The 17,800-nt window shown below is 39.9% G+C and overlaps 1 protein-coding gene across 2 annotated transcripts in view; it reads right to left on the bottom strand.

Moving 5' to 3' along the window:
- PLCB1 (phospholipase C beta 1) overlaps nucleotides 1-17,800 on the bottom strand; it is a 532,520-nt gene that overhangs the window by 49,905 nt on the left and 464,815 nt on the right. For both annotated transcript variants that reach the window (XM_081149520.1, XM_081149519.1), the window contains exons 28-31: nucleotides 9,509-9,585; nucleotides 9,326-9,415; nucleotides 8,824-8,881; nucleotides 7,778-7,864 (exon numbers count right to left, since the gene is read on the bottom strand). In XM_081149520.1, coding sequence (XP_081005646.1) covers nucleotides 7,778-7,864; nucleotides 8,824-8,881; nucleotides 9,326-9,415; nucleotides 9,509-9,585 — 312 coding nt within the window. The remainder of the gene's footprint in view (nucleotides 1-7,777; nucleotides 7,865-8,823; nucleotides 8,882-9,325; nucleotides 9,416-9,508; nucleotides 9,586-17,800) is intronic.

The raw sequence follows: 17,800 nt of genomic DNA, 5'->3' as shown, positions 1-17,800 counted from the left end.
ACAGACCTTGATAAGAGTCTTTGAAATATGAAATATTATTTGAGCCTTGATTTCAGCTATAAATTAAAAGACCTCTTTGTTAAATTCAAAGACTATTCTCAGCCAATGACCATAATAAATGCAGAAGGCTTGTGTCAATTGATTTCTGTTGACAGAAAATGGATAAGCAGGACTCCAAATGGTATATTTGTTACGTTAATTTGGCCTTAGATATAATACATGGGAAATAGAGCATGTGACTCTTGCTCTTAGAAGCAATTTGCCTATTTCGAACTGAAACTTTCTTCAGTGTTTTTTTCTTTTCAGCCCTGTGGTCCCACATTTGCCCTTTTATAATAGCCTCTTCTCTAGTATCCACATACTGCTTCATCGAGTATTTCGAGGCACCTAATATACTTCCATTTGGGTATTCTACAGGTAAATATTTCTCTCAGTCTGAGTTTGGCCAGCCTTCCCCTTACAGTGTTAAAGGGCATAGTAAAATCAAGCAGTGGTTTCCTTAGATCAATTGAATGTTTACATTTTCTGCTTTAAAAAGTGTTTAGGGTACGTGTGTTGGACTACTTTCATTATCCTGGTCATACCACAGCAGGGCTTTAAAAACAAACTAGAGATACACGGGGAATAAAACGTCTAATTAGAATTGGCAAAACTCATATAAGTTGTGCACAATGGCAGACACACAGAAGAGCAGCAGAAGTAAGCCCAAAATGGTTTTTGGGCCATTCAAGGTTGTGTATTTTGCTTTTGGTAGGTTGGCAGAAAAAAGTCAATGGGATTAAAGTCTGTCTCATCCTATTACTGATGTTAATTTCAGTCCTTGTGGGAAAGACCCTGAGCCCCACCAACACGCATACTCTACAACAGGCGGTGAGTCTTCTCTTTGGATCCCCTCCCCTCCATTCAATATACCAATCACCACACTCCCATAGTTTCTCATCTAGGAAAGAAAAATAAGACAAAGGAAGGGAAAAAATGTTAATAGGGTAGAAAAAGGGGGAAGGAATCAATGGCATCCATGGAAATCTCAGTTCCAATTTTGTTTAAATCTCAAACTCACTTGCCTTGCAGGTGCCAGGAGATCATAGAAATCCATGAATCAGCTTGGGGAATGCCAAGTAGACCTAAGGGGTAGTCACTTCTCAGATCTAGAGATTTGTTTCCATGTTGGCTCAATATAATCATATAATTGAATTTTCAAGAGAAATCACTTTTCTTTAAATAAGAACATTCCAACTTTTACATAAGAGTGTGATGGTTTTGTCATGTGCCAACGTGGCTAAGCTGAACTACGTTTCCCAGAGTTCCCTTTCTGTATGTTTCCAGTTAGAATGGATTACAAGGGAGACTCAAGAGTTGGAGTGCTGATGAAGGGGTGCCAGCCATTGTGTAATCCATACACATTATTGCTTATATGTTGACTTGTCTTGATGGGATGAAGCAGCAATTGAACCTGTAATTACTTCCCCTTCCCCTTGAGTATTTATTGATTTGACTCCTGTGTGTGTGTATGTGTGTATGTGTGTGTGTGTTCAGCTCTATGACAAAGAGTCTCAGCTTCTGCAGATTCTAGTGACCAAGGCCACTCATGATCCTCCCTTCTAGACTGCCTGCCTGCATGCCAGGGTTAACATTATATAGGGAGACAGCCATGCGGAGGCAGCATAGCCAGCCCCCAAACTTGCATGAATAAATTCCCGGTAACACACACAACCTCTTACTGGTTCTACTTCTCTCGTGGAACCTGACTAAAACAGATGTTCAAACATTTTAGAAACAAGTGAGAAATTTCTATTTCTGGTAATGGTTAGTTGGGTTATTTCAACCACCCTTCCCACTGAAAACAACTAAAAAAGATGGATCTGATATTCAAATTATTTTCTTTAAAGAACCTAAGGGTCACAAAAATTTAAAGAATAGATCAGGCCAAACTGCAGGGACATCAAACCTAGACAGGTAATAAGCAAGAAAGCAGCTTTTGTACTAAGGGGCTTTTTCTAATACTGGAAATTTTGAATTCATTTTCTGACAGCCTTGTACAGTGAGGCCCAAACTCAAAGTCCATGCATGGCCTGCCCAGAATGAGGAATCTCACAGGAAACTTTCTCTACAATAAGAGAGGCATTCAAATTGTAGATGTGACAATAAACCAAATAGAAAGTCTGGAAATAGAAGCCCAAATTAAAAACTTAGTGAATGAGTTGAATAGCAGTGCAAACCAAAAATTAATGAATTAGAAAAAGGTAAAAAAAAAAAAAATTGTCCAAAGGGTTGCACAGAGAGAAAAAAAAAGGAAAATACTGAAAAGAGTTAGGAGACAGAAAAGATGGGCTAAGAAGTTCATTTTATATATAAATAATGTGATGAAAGGAAATTTTTAGAAAATGTGATGGGAGCCATTTTGCTGACATAATAGCTAAGAGTTTTCTGAACTAATGAAAGTTACCCATGCAGTCACTTCAAACACATATTATAAGAAACAATATAAAATATAAGAAAAAATCCTAACTGTAGGCAAAGAGGGGAAAGTATGTTATTATCAAAAGAATTACACTACGATTAACAGTTAACTTCTCAACAAGAAGTCAGAGGACAGTGAAATGTTATCTTCAATAATAATAATAATAATAAAAATGCCAACCTAAAATTGTTATACCCAGTGAAAGTATTATTTCACAATGAAGGTAAAATAAAGACATTTTCAGACAAAAATGATAACAGAAACACCAAAGAGTTTACCACCAACAGACTGTATAAAAGGAACTGCTAAAGGGGGGAGAAAATAATGATCCCAAATGAACAGTCTGAGACACAAGAAGGGATGTGCACCAAAGAAGCTTGTGAATATGTATAAATCTAAATGAACACTGACTGCATAACACAGAATAATAATGTCATATGAGTTTAGAAATCTATAAAATGAAAATAAATTTCAAAAATAAATTGAGAGAAGACAAATGTAGCTAGAAGATTTCTAATGTTCTATTGTTGCCCAGAAGGACACTAAACATGTCTAAGTTTTACCTTCAAGAAAATAATGAAAAGCTATACATTTTTTAAAAAGGCAATTATTCACATTAATAAAAATGAAAAGGAAATTTCTTAAACAGAGAAAACAAAAACAAACCAGGTGTTGGGTCTATGAGACTTGACAATGAGCAAAATGTAGTCAATAGGCAACCAGTTTACACTCTTGAGTTCTGGCTTCTATGAAAGAGCCCAATGGATGCTGTCAGGGAGAATCCATATTTCCCCATCAAGTAGCAAAGGATTAGAGGTGGCACAAATAAATCATGTAGGGAGAAACTTTTACTTTAAATGCCTAAGTTAGTCTTTCCCCCCCCCCCCCCCCCCGAACCTGGGAAGGCAGGATTGAAATAGCTGCATTTAAGGCTCTATCTCAGGGCCCAAAGGTAGGTCTGACGAGTAACCCACCAAGAGAGATCAGTCATGCACCCTGTTACAAAAATGTCAGAGGGGAAATGAGGAAAATCAGGCTATATTCCCCTGGTGGAGGAAAGAAAAAAAGCCAAAGTGATAAAATGTTCTTTGGCTATAAATTAAAATGCCCTAAAGCTTCCTGGAGTTCTCTCTTGCTAATGAGCTAAATTAAAACAGATAACTTGTGTTCTAAGAAGCATCAAAGACAAATTAAATGTCCGAGAAAAAGTAAATTACATATTTATTGACTATTTTATGAGGTTATTCAGACTGTTCATTAATAAGTCCCCTCAAAAGATGATTCTTCTTGTAAAGAGGGCCTGTAGCTGCAAAGTGATCAATATATATTGGAATATTCATAGCAGATTCAGGGCAACTCCTGATTAATGATGTTTCACCACATGAAAATAAATCTCTTTGAAGTGGTCAGTAAAAAAGCAGAATGTTCTTTTCACAATGAATCAACTCAGAGACTAGCACAACCACAAAAAGTGTGGTTTCTTTCCACTGGCATTTCGCTTCTTGGGTTGCTCCTAACACCTGTCATACTAATAAACCCTTTCCTACTGACTGGAAAACCCAGGTATGAAAATCCCAAGGAAACCCATTATGTCACTGAGTTGAAAGGCCGTATCCATCTTAAGAACTCTGCAGCTATAAATTTCACAAAAGGACACACCTTGAACAAAACTGAAAACAGCATACATTCAGGGACTGAATCCAATATTTCACTACGAGGCAACAGGCAGCTGAACATCTCTCCAAAATGTAGAACTCTACTGAAAAAGAGCTGAGTATTCTCTTTTAAGAGAATTTTTAACTTAATAAATTTCAGTGGGACTTATGGACAGGAATGCACCATGTAATTTTATGGCAAATTGGGGGCCAAAATATTTATCTATTGTGTTGCCTCTAGGGATCATCTACTTCCATTTTCCCCAATGCCCTCAAATTTTACATACAAAAGGAACAGTCTCATTGAATCTCTTTTTTAATGGGAAATAAAACAGACTGTACATACAAAAAAGTCCCCATGCATGTCACAAAGTGCGACATCCTAAAATGAACTTTCACATTGTGGCTGGCCAAATTTGGTCTCCTACCCAATATGGACCAGCAGGATGGAAGTTCTTAGACTACGTGGGAAGGAAATGGTTTTGATTGAGGCACACTGTCCTATGACTGTTCTATTACATGGTGATAAAAATGTTGGGAACTTGAGTTGATGCTGCCAGATCACAAGTGCATGGTAAAGTGAATGGTTGGAAAGTTACACTTTGAATAAATCTTCATATGGATCTTGCTCTAAATCTAGCCCAAACTCCTTGCCACTTTAGAACTTATTTTTCAGCATTGGCTTTTCAAATTTCAAATTGTTAAATTTTTTTATATACTTATTTTTTCACTTTTAAAGGAGTTGTTAGGTTACCAAAGGCTTGGAAATTTATACAGATTGTGACTGGGGTCCAGAGCAGCTCAAAACAGTAGGAGAAATTAGGAGTGTAAGGGGAGCCTCTTCCCTGTCCAGGCAGGGGTTAGGAGCACATTATCCCATTAGGTAAATAAGTGGGTAGAGAGGAAGTCAGTTGATAATATTTGACAACATGGTGAAAGAAACTGAGAAATGGGAAGAAACTTAAAATTGGAAGAAAGCAAAAAATTAGCGATTATTGGTTTCTAGACAGAAAACTGCTTATCCCGCCTATAAAATACTTGAAGGAAGAACTCGATTCCCCTCAGTAACTAACCTCTGGCAAAATTCAGCATGCTTTCCTCTTAATAAGACGGTTGCAGCTACCTTTAATATGATCTATGATAGTGTCAACTCAATGTGTTTGCCCAATTTTCAGTGATGGAACAATTCATAAATTTCAAGATGTCATGTAATCACTTGGCCTTCACATCTTTCTGACTGAATGGAACTGACTCAGTTATGGGTACAGTTGGTCAGGTTCATTTTCTTGAATTGACTCTCCTTCTTCTATGGTTCTCCTTTCGTTGATTTCCTTCCTATCTATGCCAAGCTTCAAAGGCCATGCCCAGTGCTGAATGGGAAGAGGGACTACCTCAAAGCCAGTGCTGTTCTATTTCTGGTCCACATCCAACAATCACAGGCTTGTGGATGCCGGCTGTGCTGGCCTGGTCTTTCCTTCGCCTCCATGCGCTGTCCTGTGCTGTGATCTTTCTCCACATGACCTACACTTGATCTTACTGTGTTACTCCAGTATTTATTATTGCTCCTTCTTTCCCGGTCATTTCCCTTTATTAGCTATAGTGTCCTACAATAGTAACAGTCATCATTCTTATTTAATATCAAAGTTATGGTTCCAAAGCACATTTTTTTAAGCCCTGAGGAACACCTCTCAATAAATGCTTTAGTTTGACATGGAACTAATAAACTTCAAGGGCAACCTTCAAATCCAGACAAAGTAAGATGGTCATAAGAATAACCTCATGGATGAAAATAAAAAAGAAATCATATTGGCTGCGATTTAGTAAAAAAAAAAAGGGGGGGGGGCAACAGAACTACTAAAAATTCATAGAAACACTTCAGATATTTTTCCAAGGGGCCAAAAAAAAATTTAAAAATTGCTATAAATATGTAGCAGTACACACCACTAATTATCTTCCCAATTGCTGTCTTTGGTAAGAAAACAGTTTAGTTCAGATACCTGGTGATTATGGAATTGAGGAGAAGCTGGACTCCCTCCACCCTTTTAATGAGTCTTGATTACTCCAAGTCAATCATGAAATTACACTCTCATGCACATGACTGGGTTAGGAATGGGTATATGACACAACTTTAGCCAGTGAGGGGAAGCCTACCGAGGAGATTTAGGATGGTTTTCCCCAAAGCTATAAAGAATAAAGACATTGCATTTTTTGCCTTTGAATAGCTTTATATAGTATTGTGGTGCATGGAGCTATGGCAGCTATCTTGTGACTACGGGTTTACACTCTGGGGATAAAAGGGAACAAGCTGAGATGACACAGTGGAAATTCTAAGAATATCTGGATTCTTGATGAGGTTGTTGAGCCAGCAAATGAACAGTTCCTCAAAATGCAATCCCTCTGAACTTCCAATAATGTGACTTACTAAATTTTATTATTGTATAAGCCAATTTTGATTGGCTTTTCTATAAAGCTATTGTTAAATGATAAATTATCTAAGAGTTATTAGTTCTTCTAATGTTTGGTTTTATCCAATGGAGTTATAAAGGTGTTTCAACACCTACTAAAGTTGATTTTAATCATGCTGACCTAGAGTGAGTGGTAATATAAAATCTTTGTAGGTTTTTTTTATATTGAGAGTCACGTAATTAAAACACATTTGTGATTGCATTCATCTATGAGTCAAGTTGTTGACATTTTTGGCCCAAAACCAAAAACAAAGCAAAATAAAACTGTGGGAATAACAATATTTTCCAAGAGAGATTTTTTTTTTTTAGAAATGCAAAAACTGGCCAATGAGGTATCAACCATAACTAAGGATATTAGGTCAGCGTACAAAGTAATGACAAATTTGAATGCAGACAGCATGGATTGAAAATGCATGTATTTGAATATATCACCTGGGATTGATCATGATTAAGGTGTTTCTTAATTTTCTGTTAAACCTGGATCTTTTGCTTGAAATAGTTGAGCATTTTTAGAAACTCAATCCTAAATGGGAAACATGGCAATTTCTAAAATTATGTTAAAATTTATTCCACTTCATGAATGCATAATAAATATGAGGGGGTGGTTAAGAATATTTAAATTGTGTATTTATATGAAAAAACATAAAAATTATCAGCGTATCTCAGTAATTATTAATTCTTGGATTTTCGTTACTACTTGAGAATCTATATCGCCCAACCTAAAACTTAAGGAGTCACCGATATTAAATGAATGTCATAGGTAATAAATATGAAAAGAGGAGCAGAAATAAGCACAAAAATTTATTTATAATTAATCACAAGAAATCTATAAGAAGTAAATTAATGAATGGACTATATAATGAAACAAAACTAACACTTTCGAGCTTCGCGGGTTTAAAAAGCACTCTTATGAAATACCAGTACCTTCTAGAGTAGATATTTTAAACTGCAGACTGAAGAACAGAAAAACTGAAAAGCACATTTTTTTACAAACAGAAAAATATAAAATGGATGGAATGACCTAAAACTGAGTATTGCCATAAAATTTTTTTACCATCATTGAAAAAGATGCATCCATTTCCCATGCAAGATATGGTCTGAGATTGTGTGCCAGGTACATGAAATAGGGGTGGTCTTATTCGAATGGGATGGAAAGAAAACGAAATTATTGAGTGTTATTATGCAGTTCAGTTTACCTTGGGCTTTTCATCCAGGATCTGCTGACGTATCTCCTTGTGTTTCTCTACCAGTTTTTCTTGCCGTTTACTTTGTGCCTCTTCTAACTATAAGGAAGTTACAAAGAAAGTCATTTTCATCTGAACCTTCAAGTGAATGTTTTCAGAAAAAATTAAAAGCTGTTCAGATCTACAGCATACATTTAATTATTTCATACCCTGGTCAAGAACTGCCCTCACAGGTGTAGGAGGCTATTGGTAGTTGTTGGACCTGGGTGACGGGTACGCAGGATGAGTGTGGGGTGATCAACAGATTACACGATCTTTAACTTTTTGTTAATATTTGAAAATTTCCATTATAACAATTTCTTTAAAATTTGAAAAAACAGAATGGCCTCTGGAGCTTGTCTTCTCTACCACTGATGACAACTAAGGATTTTTTGGGGATCCTCCCATGCACATCGTGTTTCCTGGCTCCTGACCTGGAACTGATTCTTCACGACTGTCTTTAAGCCTTTCTAGTTACAGGTTTGCAGTTAAACTGCAGGAACGTTGAGTATGGAGTCCTGCTCCGTGCAGCAGCTCTTCTCGGTGCAGGTAACAGAGGCAACAAGGCATGTTGCTTCCCTATGGAGACTCACAGTGGGTCTCACAGTGCAAAACATCACACATGGTTTGCAAAGGAGAGAGGGATTCAGCGCATTAAAAAGAAACAACAGGCTCAAAATGGGGCCACTTTTGCTAGCCCAGGGGAGACGCAATACTTAACCTAAGTGCAGTTCCAGCCTCTCCCAGTCAGTCTGGAATTTCAACCTTGGTGAGGTCATCTGCCTGACAAAACCACTGCCTTCCCCTAAGACAAGCGAAGGAGGCCTTGCCTGCAATACTCTACCCTTTAACTCCCTCTCCCCATCATATCTCTGCCTATAAAACCTTCTACTCGGTACAGCTCCTCAGAGGAACTTTCTGTTTCCTACATGGGATGGTGCCTGGTTCCCGAACCGCTGCCGCCAATCAGACCTTTACATTTACGGGGCTGAACTTCGGTTCTTGAGCCACCAACATACCCTCTTGATGTACTGCACCACCTCCTGGATGTAGGACCGGATCATCTCTGTCTTCTCCCTAAAAGAAAATGACAAGTAAATCATTATCTGAACACATCCGGCATCAACAAACATGAGACTCTGGGCCTCCCGGAGGAAAGATGACAGAACTCGCCACATTCTTATTCCTGCTGCAAGGGAGGTGCAAAGGCACTGGCTCTGCAGGAAGGCCATGCTCCCCCCAAGGGCAAACTGTTTGCCCTGAATGCTGGGAAGGCTGCCTGACATCACCAGGAGCTGTTAGCCTTCTCCTGAGGGACACTCTTTACTTGGCCTTTACCTAAAAGGTCCTTTCCGAACTGCTCTTTCAGTTTCGGGTTGAAAACCTTACCAAAAAAGATCTCTGGAAAGGTTAACTAGAGCGGAAACGTCCCGGGGGGTCTTTGCGGTTAAGAACCTGTTACCCCAATAGGGGGTGAAACAACCCCGGGGAGGGCGGGGGAGCGGGGCTCTGCATCCTTACTCTTCCATCTGGCTTTTGTCTTTGGACTTCGCTTCTGTTATCTTCTCCTGCCTCTTTTTATCCATTTTCTTCTTTAACTCCTTCTTCTCTCTGAGGTCAGAACGGAAGCAAAGGGGGAAAAGGCAAGTGAATGGGGAGCGTGTGTACCGCACTGTGCACAAAGCTCACGCGAGTCGGGCTTACTTCTCACACAGCTCTTTGAGCTTCTTCAGCTGGCTGCTCTGGCATTCCTCGGCGACGTCCGTCAGCTTCTGGATAAGCTGGGGAGAGAAAGGCCACTCGGCTGTTTGACGTTTTCACAAGCCAATCGCCCTCTCCCTTCGCTTCCCCAAACAACAGCGTCCTAGTTAGAAAGTCTCTCATTGATCTTTAACAATAGCTAGAGCTACCAGACACCGACCGGGCAAGGGGGACATACTTTAAAACCATCATATTCTCTTGGTTTGAATATGTAATTCTTTTTATCTCTTTTTAATTAGACAGGGCTCCTTAGGTTGCTGTGCTGGTCACTGCAGCTTGGCCCAGTGCCAAGACAGCGAACCGTGAAGACCCAGGCTCCAATCTCCCCTTTATGACTTACTAAAACGGTGAGTTTGGCCAAGAAAACCTACATTCCCTTGGTTGCAAATGAAATTATTAATGCCCTTATCTTCTGGAGAGACTATGAAGCTTAAAATAAAATGAATATACTACAAATGCGAGTTATAATTAACTGCGAGTTATAATTCTCGGTTTCCAGCTGTCATTCTTTGTTTAATTGCTTCATGGGTGATATGAGTCACCAATCTTTAAAATGGATGGTTTTGTCCGAACATCAGAAATTCTCTCCTGTGCTACCATGGAATTTTTAATATGCCACCAAGAAAGCAATTATTTCATTGCCTTTTATGTATTTTCTTATCCAACCAAGCTTGGAGAGGACGGTGACTGTGTTTTCATATCCTCGGGCCTCCGTACAATTCCTAGCATTCAGTAGGTGCTCAATAAATGCTTGTTAATTAGGTGAGGGTCATTTTTGCCTTACGATCCCTTCTCTTTCTTTATTCCATATGAAGACGATACACAACCTTCTGCCATTGCTCAGGCCAGTAGCAACTGGACTCAACCCTTCTTACTGGACACCAAATAGGTGGGGTGGGTTTCCTGAGAAAGGCCCCACTGCTGCTCCTAGAGATGGAGTTCTCAGAGACAGCCGGGTGAGCTGGCCAGTGTTATATAAGCTGTAGCTACAACAGAGACAAGGCAATATAATCATAATGACAGCTAATTTTCCTTGAAAATTTATACTCACAGGGCAAAGTTTAAAGAGTTTTAAATGCATTAACTTATCCCATTCTAAGAGCTGCCCTGTGAAGTTGGTGCTACTATCTTCTTTCTACATATGGAGACACTGACACCCAGGGCTCAAGTTCCTGGCTTCGGGCCACGGAGGTAGTAAGCCACGGAGCTGGGTTCCAACCTACATAATTGGGCTTGTGGCCGTCACTTTTCCATGCCACCTTTTCATTCTGATGGTAGAAATTGTTTTAAAAGACCCCTTCTTATCTAAGGGAATGCAAGAAGTCCAGGGAGAAATTCTCTTGCAGGATTACAATAAAAAACCCACCTTAACTTAACATGAACATGAACTTTGCCGCACTCATCTGTGAAGTGTATTAAATCTGAACAAATACTCGCTGGGGCCTGGGCTGGCGGGAAACCCATTTGATCATCCAAAAGACATTGTCTGATCATGGCTGTCACGATTAAAGACATTGTAAAATATTACAGTGCTGTAGTGCCATTTATCAAGTTGTCTAGATGTTAAATTTGGTGTGCAAAGACTCTGGAAATTTCCTTGAGGATTCCCGCAATGCTGCTATTCTAGCTGAGGGTGTCTACTCAGCACCCTGCCTTTCTCAGGGACCTTTCCTGTCTCCCATTCTCCCCAGGGAGTTACCGAGCATTACCCAGGGATCCCCAACTGTGGCCGCAACTTCGGAACACTGTAGGCAACTTCTTAAAAATACAGATTCCAGAGCCTGTTCCTAGGCTTACGGACTCCAACTGTCCAGCGGCAGGGCCCAGGGGTCAGGATGTTCAGTCTCCTCTGATGATTTGGACACTTTGCCAGATTCGGGGGGTTTCTGATGGGCTTGTTCTCATTCTACAGACCATTGCTAAATCTCCCAGCAAAGATTCCAAATTCAGTTGCATTCATACTTCCATTTCCATGTTGCCACCTCTATCAGTCACCTGACTCCAGAGTATTCTCTTATTTTCTTGATTCCAACAGCACCTGCTCACATTTACTGCTTCCCTTCCATCTCTTGGCCTCATCCTCAGTCAGCAAAACCACTGGGCTTGCGATCTCCCAGCCCCTCTGCCCACTCAGTTCTCACTTTTATTTTGATTTGGTTTTAGGCCCTACACAACTGCCAGCACCACACCCTCTCAAGGTTCCACAAAAGCTCCCTGTCTCCAGGATCCCCTTGGCCTTCCTCTTTGCTCCTCTCTCAGACCATCCACATTTGCTCTTGGCTCTTCTCAGAACTAGTTCCCACTTCCCTCGCTCCCAGAACACACACCTTTGTCTAAACTATTCAACTGAGCCACAATCCTACAAATATTTACCAAGCTCCTACCAAATCCCAAGCGCTGTTCTAGAAACTTGGAGGCGATGTCCTCGCTTTCTAGGTCTTGCTACTCAAACTGTAGCCCATGGACCAGCAGCATTGGCAGTGCCAAGGGTTACATTATAAATGCAAATTCTCAGGCCTTACCCCGGATGAACTTGAAATCAAAATCTGCATTTTAACAAGACTCCCAGGAGACACTTGTGCAAGTCAGTTTAGAAGAGCCGTCGAGGTTATTGAGGAAGAGGGAGGTGATTTAGAAGCAGCCCTCTGTTATGGACTGAATGTCCACGGCCCCCACCCTCACTTTCATATACTGAAATCCTAATACCCAATGTAATGGTATTAGGAGATGGGGTCTTTGGGAGGTAATTAGGTCATGGAGGTGGAGCCCTCATGAATGGGATTAGTGCTCTTATAAAAGAGACCACAGAGTGCTCCCTAGCCCCTTCTGCCATGTGAGGTCACTGTGAGAGGACAGCCGTCTATGAATCAGGAAGTGGACTCTCACCAGACACCCAATTTGCAGGTGCAAAAGTGGACATTACCTGTGATTTCCCTCCTGGGTAGTTCCCTCATCTAATGAGTCATGGTGACTTTTTAATTTCTTCTGTCAACTCGTATCTCATGACTCTGTGTTAACATCCTTCTGGTACAGATTTTCATTACCTGCAGTTTGGACTTGGCAAGCATTCCCTTCTGCCTTCAGTCTCCTTAGTCCTTCCGCTTCATCCCAAACAGCCTTCCCTTTGGTATGTACTGAATCATTACCTGGCTCTCTATCTGCAAATATGTTCCGGCTCTAAATTTCCTTTCTTTATCAGCATTCAGCACTTCCAATAAACTAGGCAGCATTTTGCTCTCAGAACTGTCCAGGCACATACATGTTTCTATACTTTTTCTCATGTTTTTCTTCCACTTGATGATATTTCCATTTGAATGGACAGCACAGATGCAGAACATTCTCATGATCACAGAAACTTCCACTGGACTGTGCCACTGTAACTGCTCCTGATAAGAGAGCAGGTCCTAGCCAAGATCTCCCCTTGTCCATGCCCCTCTCCTTTCTAAACTAGTCTTTGGTGATTCCCACCTTTGGTTGCCCAGATAACTCTAGGCCGTGGCACCTTGGTTGGCTTTTTCTATATTACATACAGATATTTACCTTTGTGTCTACATACTTTATTATTACTCCCCAAAAGGATGCTACTATTGCAATCTCCTTAATAATTTTTGGACTCCCAGGTTCTACATAAAATAGACACTCAAACATATTGTGAATAAAATCTTTTAAGTTTTAAAATCACAGTGCCCATGGCCTTGGTGATAGCTATGGAGTGTGATGTCCAAGCCATGGGCTATCTTATTGGAAATACTTTCAAAACTGAATAATTTTGGTGCTTAAGAAGCTATGTTTTATTCCTTTAAGAACAAATGCCTTATTGTGAAATCCAGGTGTAGTTTTTTAAATGTGGCTTTTGCATGCAACTAACAAAAACAGGGCTTCCCTAGAATCTCAAAGAATATGTGTTGAAAAAGGACAACATCTCTGTGTTTAATAGGACACATGCAAACGTCCTTCTATTGTGCTCATTACTCTTGGTCTCCCCCACTCTCTCCTACAACAGACCCATCCCTGTAATATTCTGCCCTTTCCAGATATTTTTAAAAGACAATCACTCTTACCATAGCTCTGCCTGTACAGCATTTACTGTTTTCACTTCAACCTCCTCTAGTTAAGGTCTAGGAAGCAGAATGATTAATATCATAACTTTGTTAATAAGATGCCACTATTGGTAGAGTCGCATTAATTGGCAATGGGATTACATATATGCATCAATAATTTATCTCTTCCTTACCCTAAAAAGAGAGCGTGTAGGGCTCCCCTATGGTTTTCTCTCCCCAACACTACTTTTCCAGGAAGCTCTTCCTCGCTCTCTGAGAACTGGTTCTGTGCCCCAAGGGGTTCCCTTGGGAGCTGGGCATTCTTTATTCCCACCCCTTGGCCAGGGGAGGCTTTCACCCAAGTTGGATCAGTCATACCCTGACTTTGGCCATAGGAGATTGGTCTAAAGTTGCAAGTTTGGCCAATCACATGATCCTAATGAGGCTCTCCCCAAGATTTTTCCAACGTGTCACTGGAAAAAGAAATGCAACTTAGAAGGGATCAGTGTCTATATTTTCTGACAAGGGGAAGCCTGTTTGCTGCTTTGGAAGATAATAATTCTAATGTTCAGAGAGAGGGAATAAAAAACATAAGGAGAGAGAAAAGAACACAGAGGAGGAAGAGGAGGAGGTGGGAAGAGAGGGAGGGTGAGGGAGGGTGGGGGAGAGTGAGAGCTGAAAAGCAGTTTCTAGCACCTGTCTTTCAACCGCCTCCCCCCCACCCCCACCCCCGGTCCCGCCATTTGGACAGTCAATTCTTTATTAGCTGGTCCACCCTGTATTTTTCCAGTATATACTCTTCTTGTCTAAGTTAGTCCAACATGAGTTTCTGCCAATTGTAACCAAGAGAACCCTGACAAAAGAGCAAAAAACAAACACACACACAAAAAAAACCCAGCAAAAATCAACAACACAGAAATAAAAAATTTCACTACTCAACACCCAAATAAGATGAAGAGACCTCTGAGTTTTGTGCTCAGAGCTTCTATTGCGTGAAATGTGAAAACAGGGCCCAGAAGAAGAATTTTTCACAGGATAATTAAAATGCTTCTTAGTTAACAAGGGTACACTCACTTCTGGTGTATTTATTGACATATTCTACTCAAAGACCCCGTCTATCATGTGTTAGCCAAAAAACTCACTGAAGACAGAAAAGAAGAAAATATTAATTTAAAATTCTTAGGAAATAACACAAGAGGGTATGTGTGCTGAAATGCAGTAAACAACATTTAATTTTAACTTTTAATATGATTTTTTTTTTCTGGCCCAAAGAAGTAGACACATTTCAATAATTTTGCTTGTTTATTTACCAACCATAACAACTCTCCTAGTTACATGTTCCAAACCTTTTAAGGAACAAAAAAGAAAAGCCGCAGGGGAATATAATTCCATGCTTGCTCTCAAATCCACGCTGAAGTTCACTCGGTTGAATCATCTGAGGGTGAGAGGATGGTTTCGAGGGAGGAGGGTAATTTCTTGACTCCAGCTCAAAAGGGATAAAAAATATGTGGACAGAAATTGGGATCTTTGAAGTCTCTTCTAAGAAGGATAATTTTGGAAAACGGGCAAAAAATCAAGTGTTGAATGTCCACACTTCAGACACAACTCAGTCTTCCTTCCTGCTCTGCTACTACCTAGAGAAGATATTTCCTTTTTGCTAGTCAAAGCACCCATTCTGGACTTTCACTATAAATTGTTTTTCTTCTACAAGGAATTTACGATTCTTCTAAACTAAGTGATGATCTATAAACTAAATGCATTACTGACAACTTAAAAACTAAGTGGGTATTTATACAGGGGTTTATCCTGGCCATTCCAATGGAGAAATGGTCATTCATTCATCAGCCAGTTTTCACTGAGCACCTACGCAGTACTGGGCACCGTGGTAGTGTGGATGGCCCTGCTGTGATCTGACAGACAGGCCCTGTCCACATGGAGCTGACACTCTCACCAGCTCTCTTCTCTTTTCAGGAGGAAGAGAAATTCTTAGACCAAAAGGGCAACTATCTTGATAATTCTCTGAGATATTCTCTCATACTTATGAATTTTTTATTTTATTTCTATAGCTAAACAAAATTTATAGCTTCTTATTTGAATCTAAATGTTTAAAAGATCCTGGGAATTTTTTTATTCTTGCTAGGCAAATAAGGTGAAAATCTGACCAAGACTCCTAGTCTATGTCAATAAATTGGCCCAGTGAATGTACAACATTTAAAATGATTTTTCACTTTTAAATTATGCCGAGGTAAATGTCAGCTTTTTAGCTTTCTGGGAAGTAGAAATGGATCAATGTAACATGCTCCCTTGAATGATATTTCTGGTATTCTTTTATGAGGCTATCAACTGGAAGTATCTTAAATTTTTTTTTTAAAAAATCAAGAAATTTGATAAAGGGAGAGAGAGAGTAACATTTATGTGAGAGCAAAATATCGATCGGCTGCCTCCTGCACTCCCTCTACCTGCGATGGTACCTGCAGCCCAGGCATGTGCCCCGACCGGGAATTAAACCGGCAACCTCTGGGTGCACAGGACAATGCCCAGCCAACTGAGCCACACGAGCCAGCGTGCAATAACAGATTTCCTAATTAAAATAAAAAAATGAGAAAATGTTTTCCTCTGATCAAGTCAAATGAGATCATTATATCAACTGAAGAAACCCAAGCCACTAAAATTTTAGAATAAGCCTTCATAATGCTAAAAGATGCCAAGGCCATTTAATTGAGAATGAATAAAGTAAATAATTATTAGCAGTCAGATGTGGGAAAGTAACAATAGTATTCAAACTGGAGGTTTTCAAAAAATTACCATAGGAGACATGGCTAAAAGAGACATGATTTGTCTTGTGGCTTATAACTAAAATAAGCAATAAATCATGGGTTTAATATTTCAACAGCCCATTTGGAAGCTGGACCCAGAAGAGCTTCCCATGAAGATAAATGCCACAGATGCCAGCTACTTTTCCCTTAATGCAAAATATATCATCTCAGCATCGCCATTTCAGCATCGCCAGATGGAATGCATTGAGTGCTGGAGCTCCAGAGGGCACAAACTAAATTATCTGACTTGTGGATTCTATTTTGGAATTTTCCTTTCAGCAGAATCTCTCTTGTTCCCAAAGCTTCTTTAAGTCCACACAAGTCAAAACTATTCTTTTCTTTGCCTTTGAGGATGGTTCTGTTTTCTGACCTTCCCCCCTAATCTTATCTAAATAGTCACCAATTAGCACATACAAAAATATATTAAGATTTATATCGTGCACACACAAGAGAAAAACCCAAGTTGAAATGTCTATCGCCTTAAGCCGAAATCTCTAATTATTATTTTTGAAAGGTCTGAGATTTGGATCATTTCTGTGTTCTATGATTTAAGTAAAGCTAGCATTACAGAGGGAAACTTTACAAGCACTTTGTATAGACGTTTGCTTTTAGAAATGATAATGCAGACACTTAAGAAGTGAAATGTTTTAGCTAAAGTTACATAACTAAAAATGGAAGTCATGTCTCCTCACTCTACATCATGTGCAAACTGCCCTTTGGTAAGGAGTGATGACCATGTTCTAGGCACTGGGTTAAGTTTCCATGGGTGGTTTTATTGAATCTCATATGCAAATGATGAGGGCTGTGTGTAGATTTTGCCAAGAAAAAAAAAACGGAGACACTTAAGAATTAGGTGTCTAATTCTCCATTGTTCTGTATCTATGTTCTTTGCAATATAACTTGCAGCTCCCCTAGATGAGAGAGAGTGTCTCTTTCCCTACCTCTTGGATCTAGGCAATTCTAATGACTTGTTTTGGCCAAAGGAGGAGGGACAAGACCTCTTAAGTGGCCTTGCCCTCTTCCACCTGCTCTCAATTGGCTCCCCTTCTAACTTCCACATGAACAAGCCCAGGCTAGCCTGCTGGGTGATGAGAGATGTGTATCAGTCATTTGTGTTGACCCAGCTGATGGTCAGCCAACCTCCAGAAGCACAGCCCTAGGTGACTTTCAGCTGAACCAAAGACACATAAATGAGCCCAGCCAAGACCAGAAGAACCATCCAGTTGAGTTAAACTCCAATTGCTACACACAAAACCATGAGCTAAATAAATGGGTGTTGTTCTAAGCCAATACATTTTAAGGTGTATCAGTTACTAACAATAGTAACTGATAAAGATGGGTATAAAGTAGGTGTCAGTCCACAAACTGTACTCTCAACC

The sequence above is a fragment of the Miniopterus schreibersii genome (assembly GCF_964146895.1).
Source record: "Miniopterus schreibersii genome assembly, chromosome: 10".
Classification (NCBI taxonomy): Eukaryota; Metazoa; Chordata; class Mammalia; order Chiroptera; family Miniopteridae; genus Miniopterus; species Miniopterus schreibersii.
This window is presented reverse-complemented; position numbering and strand designations above follow the sequence as displayed.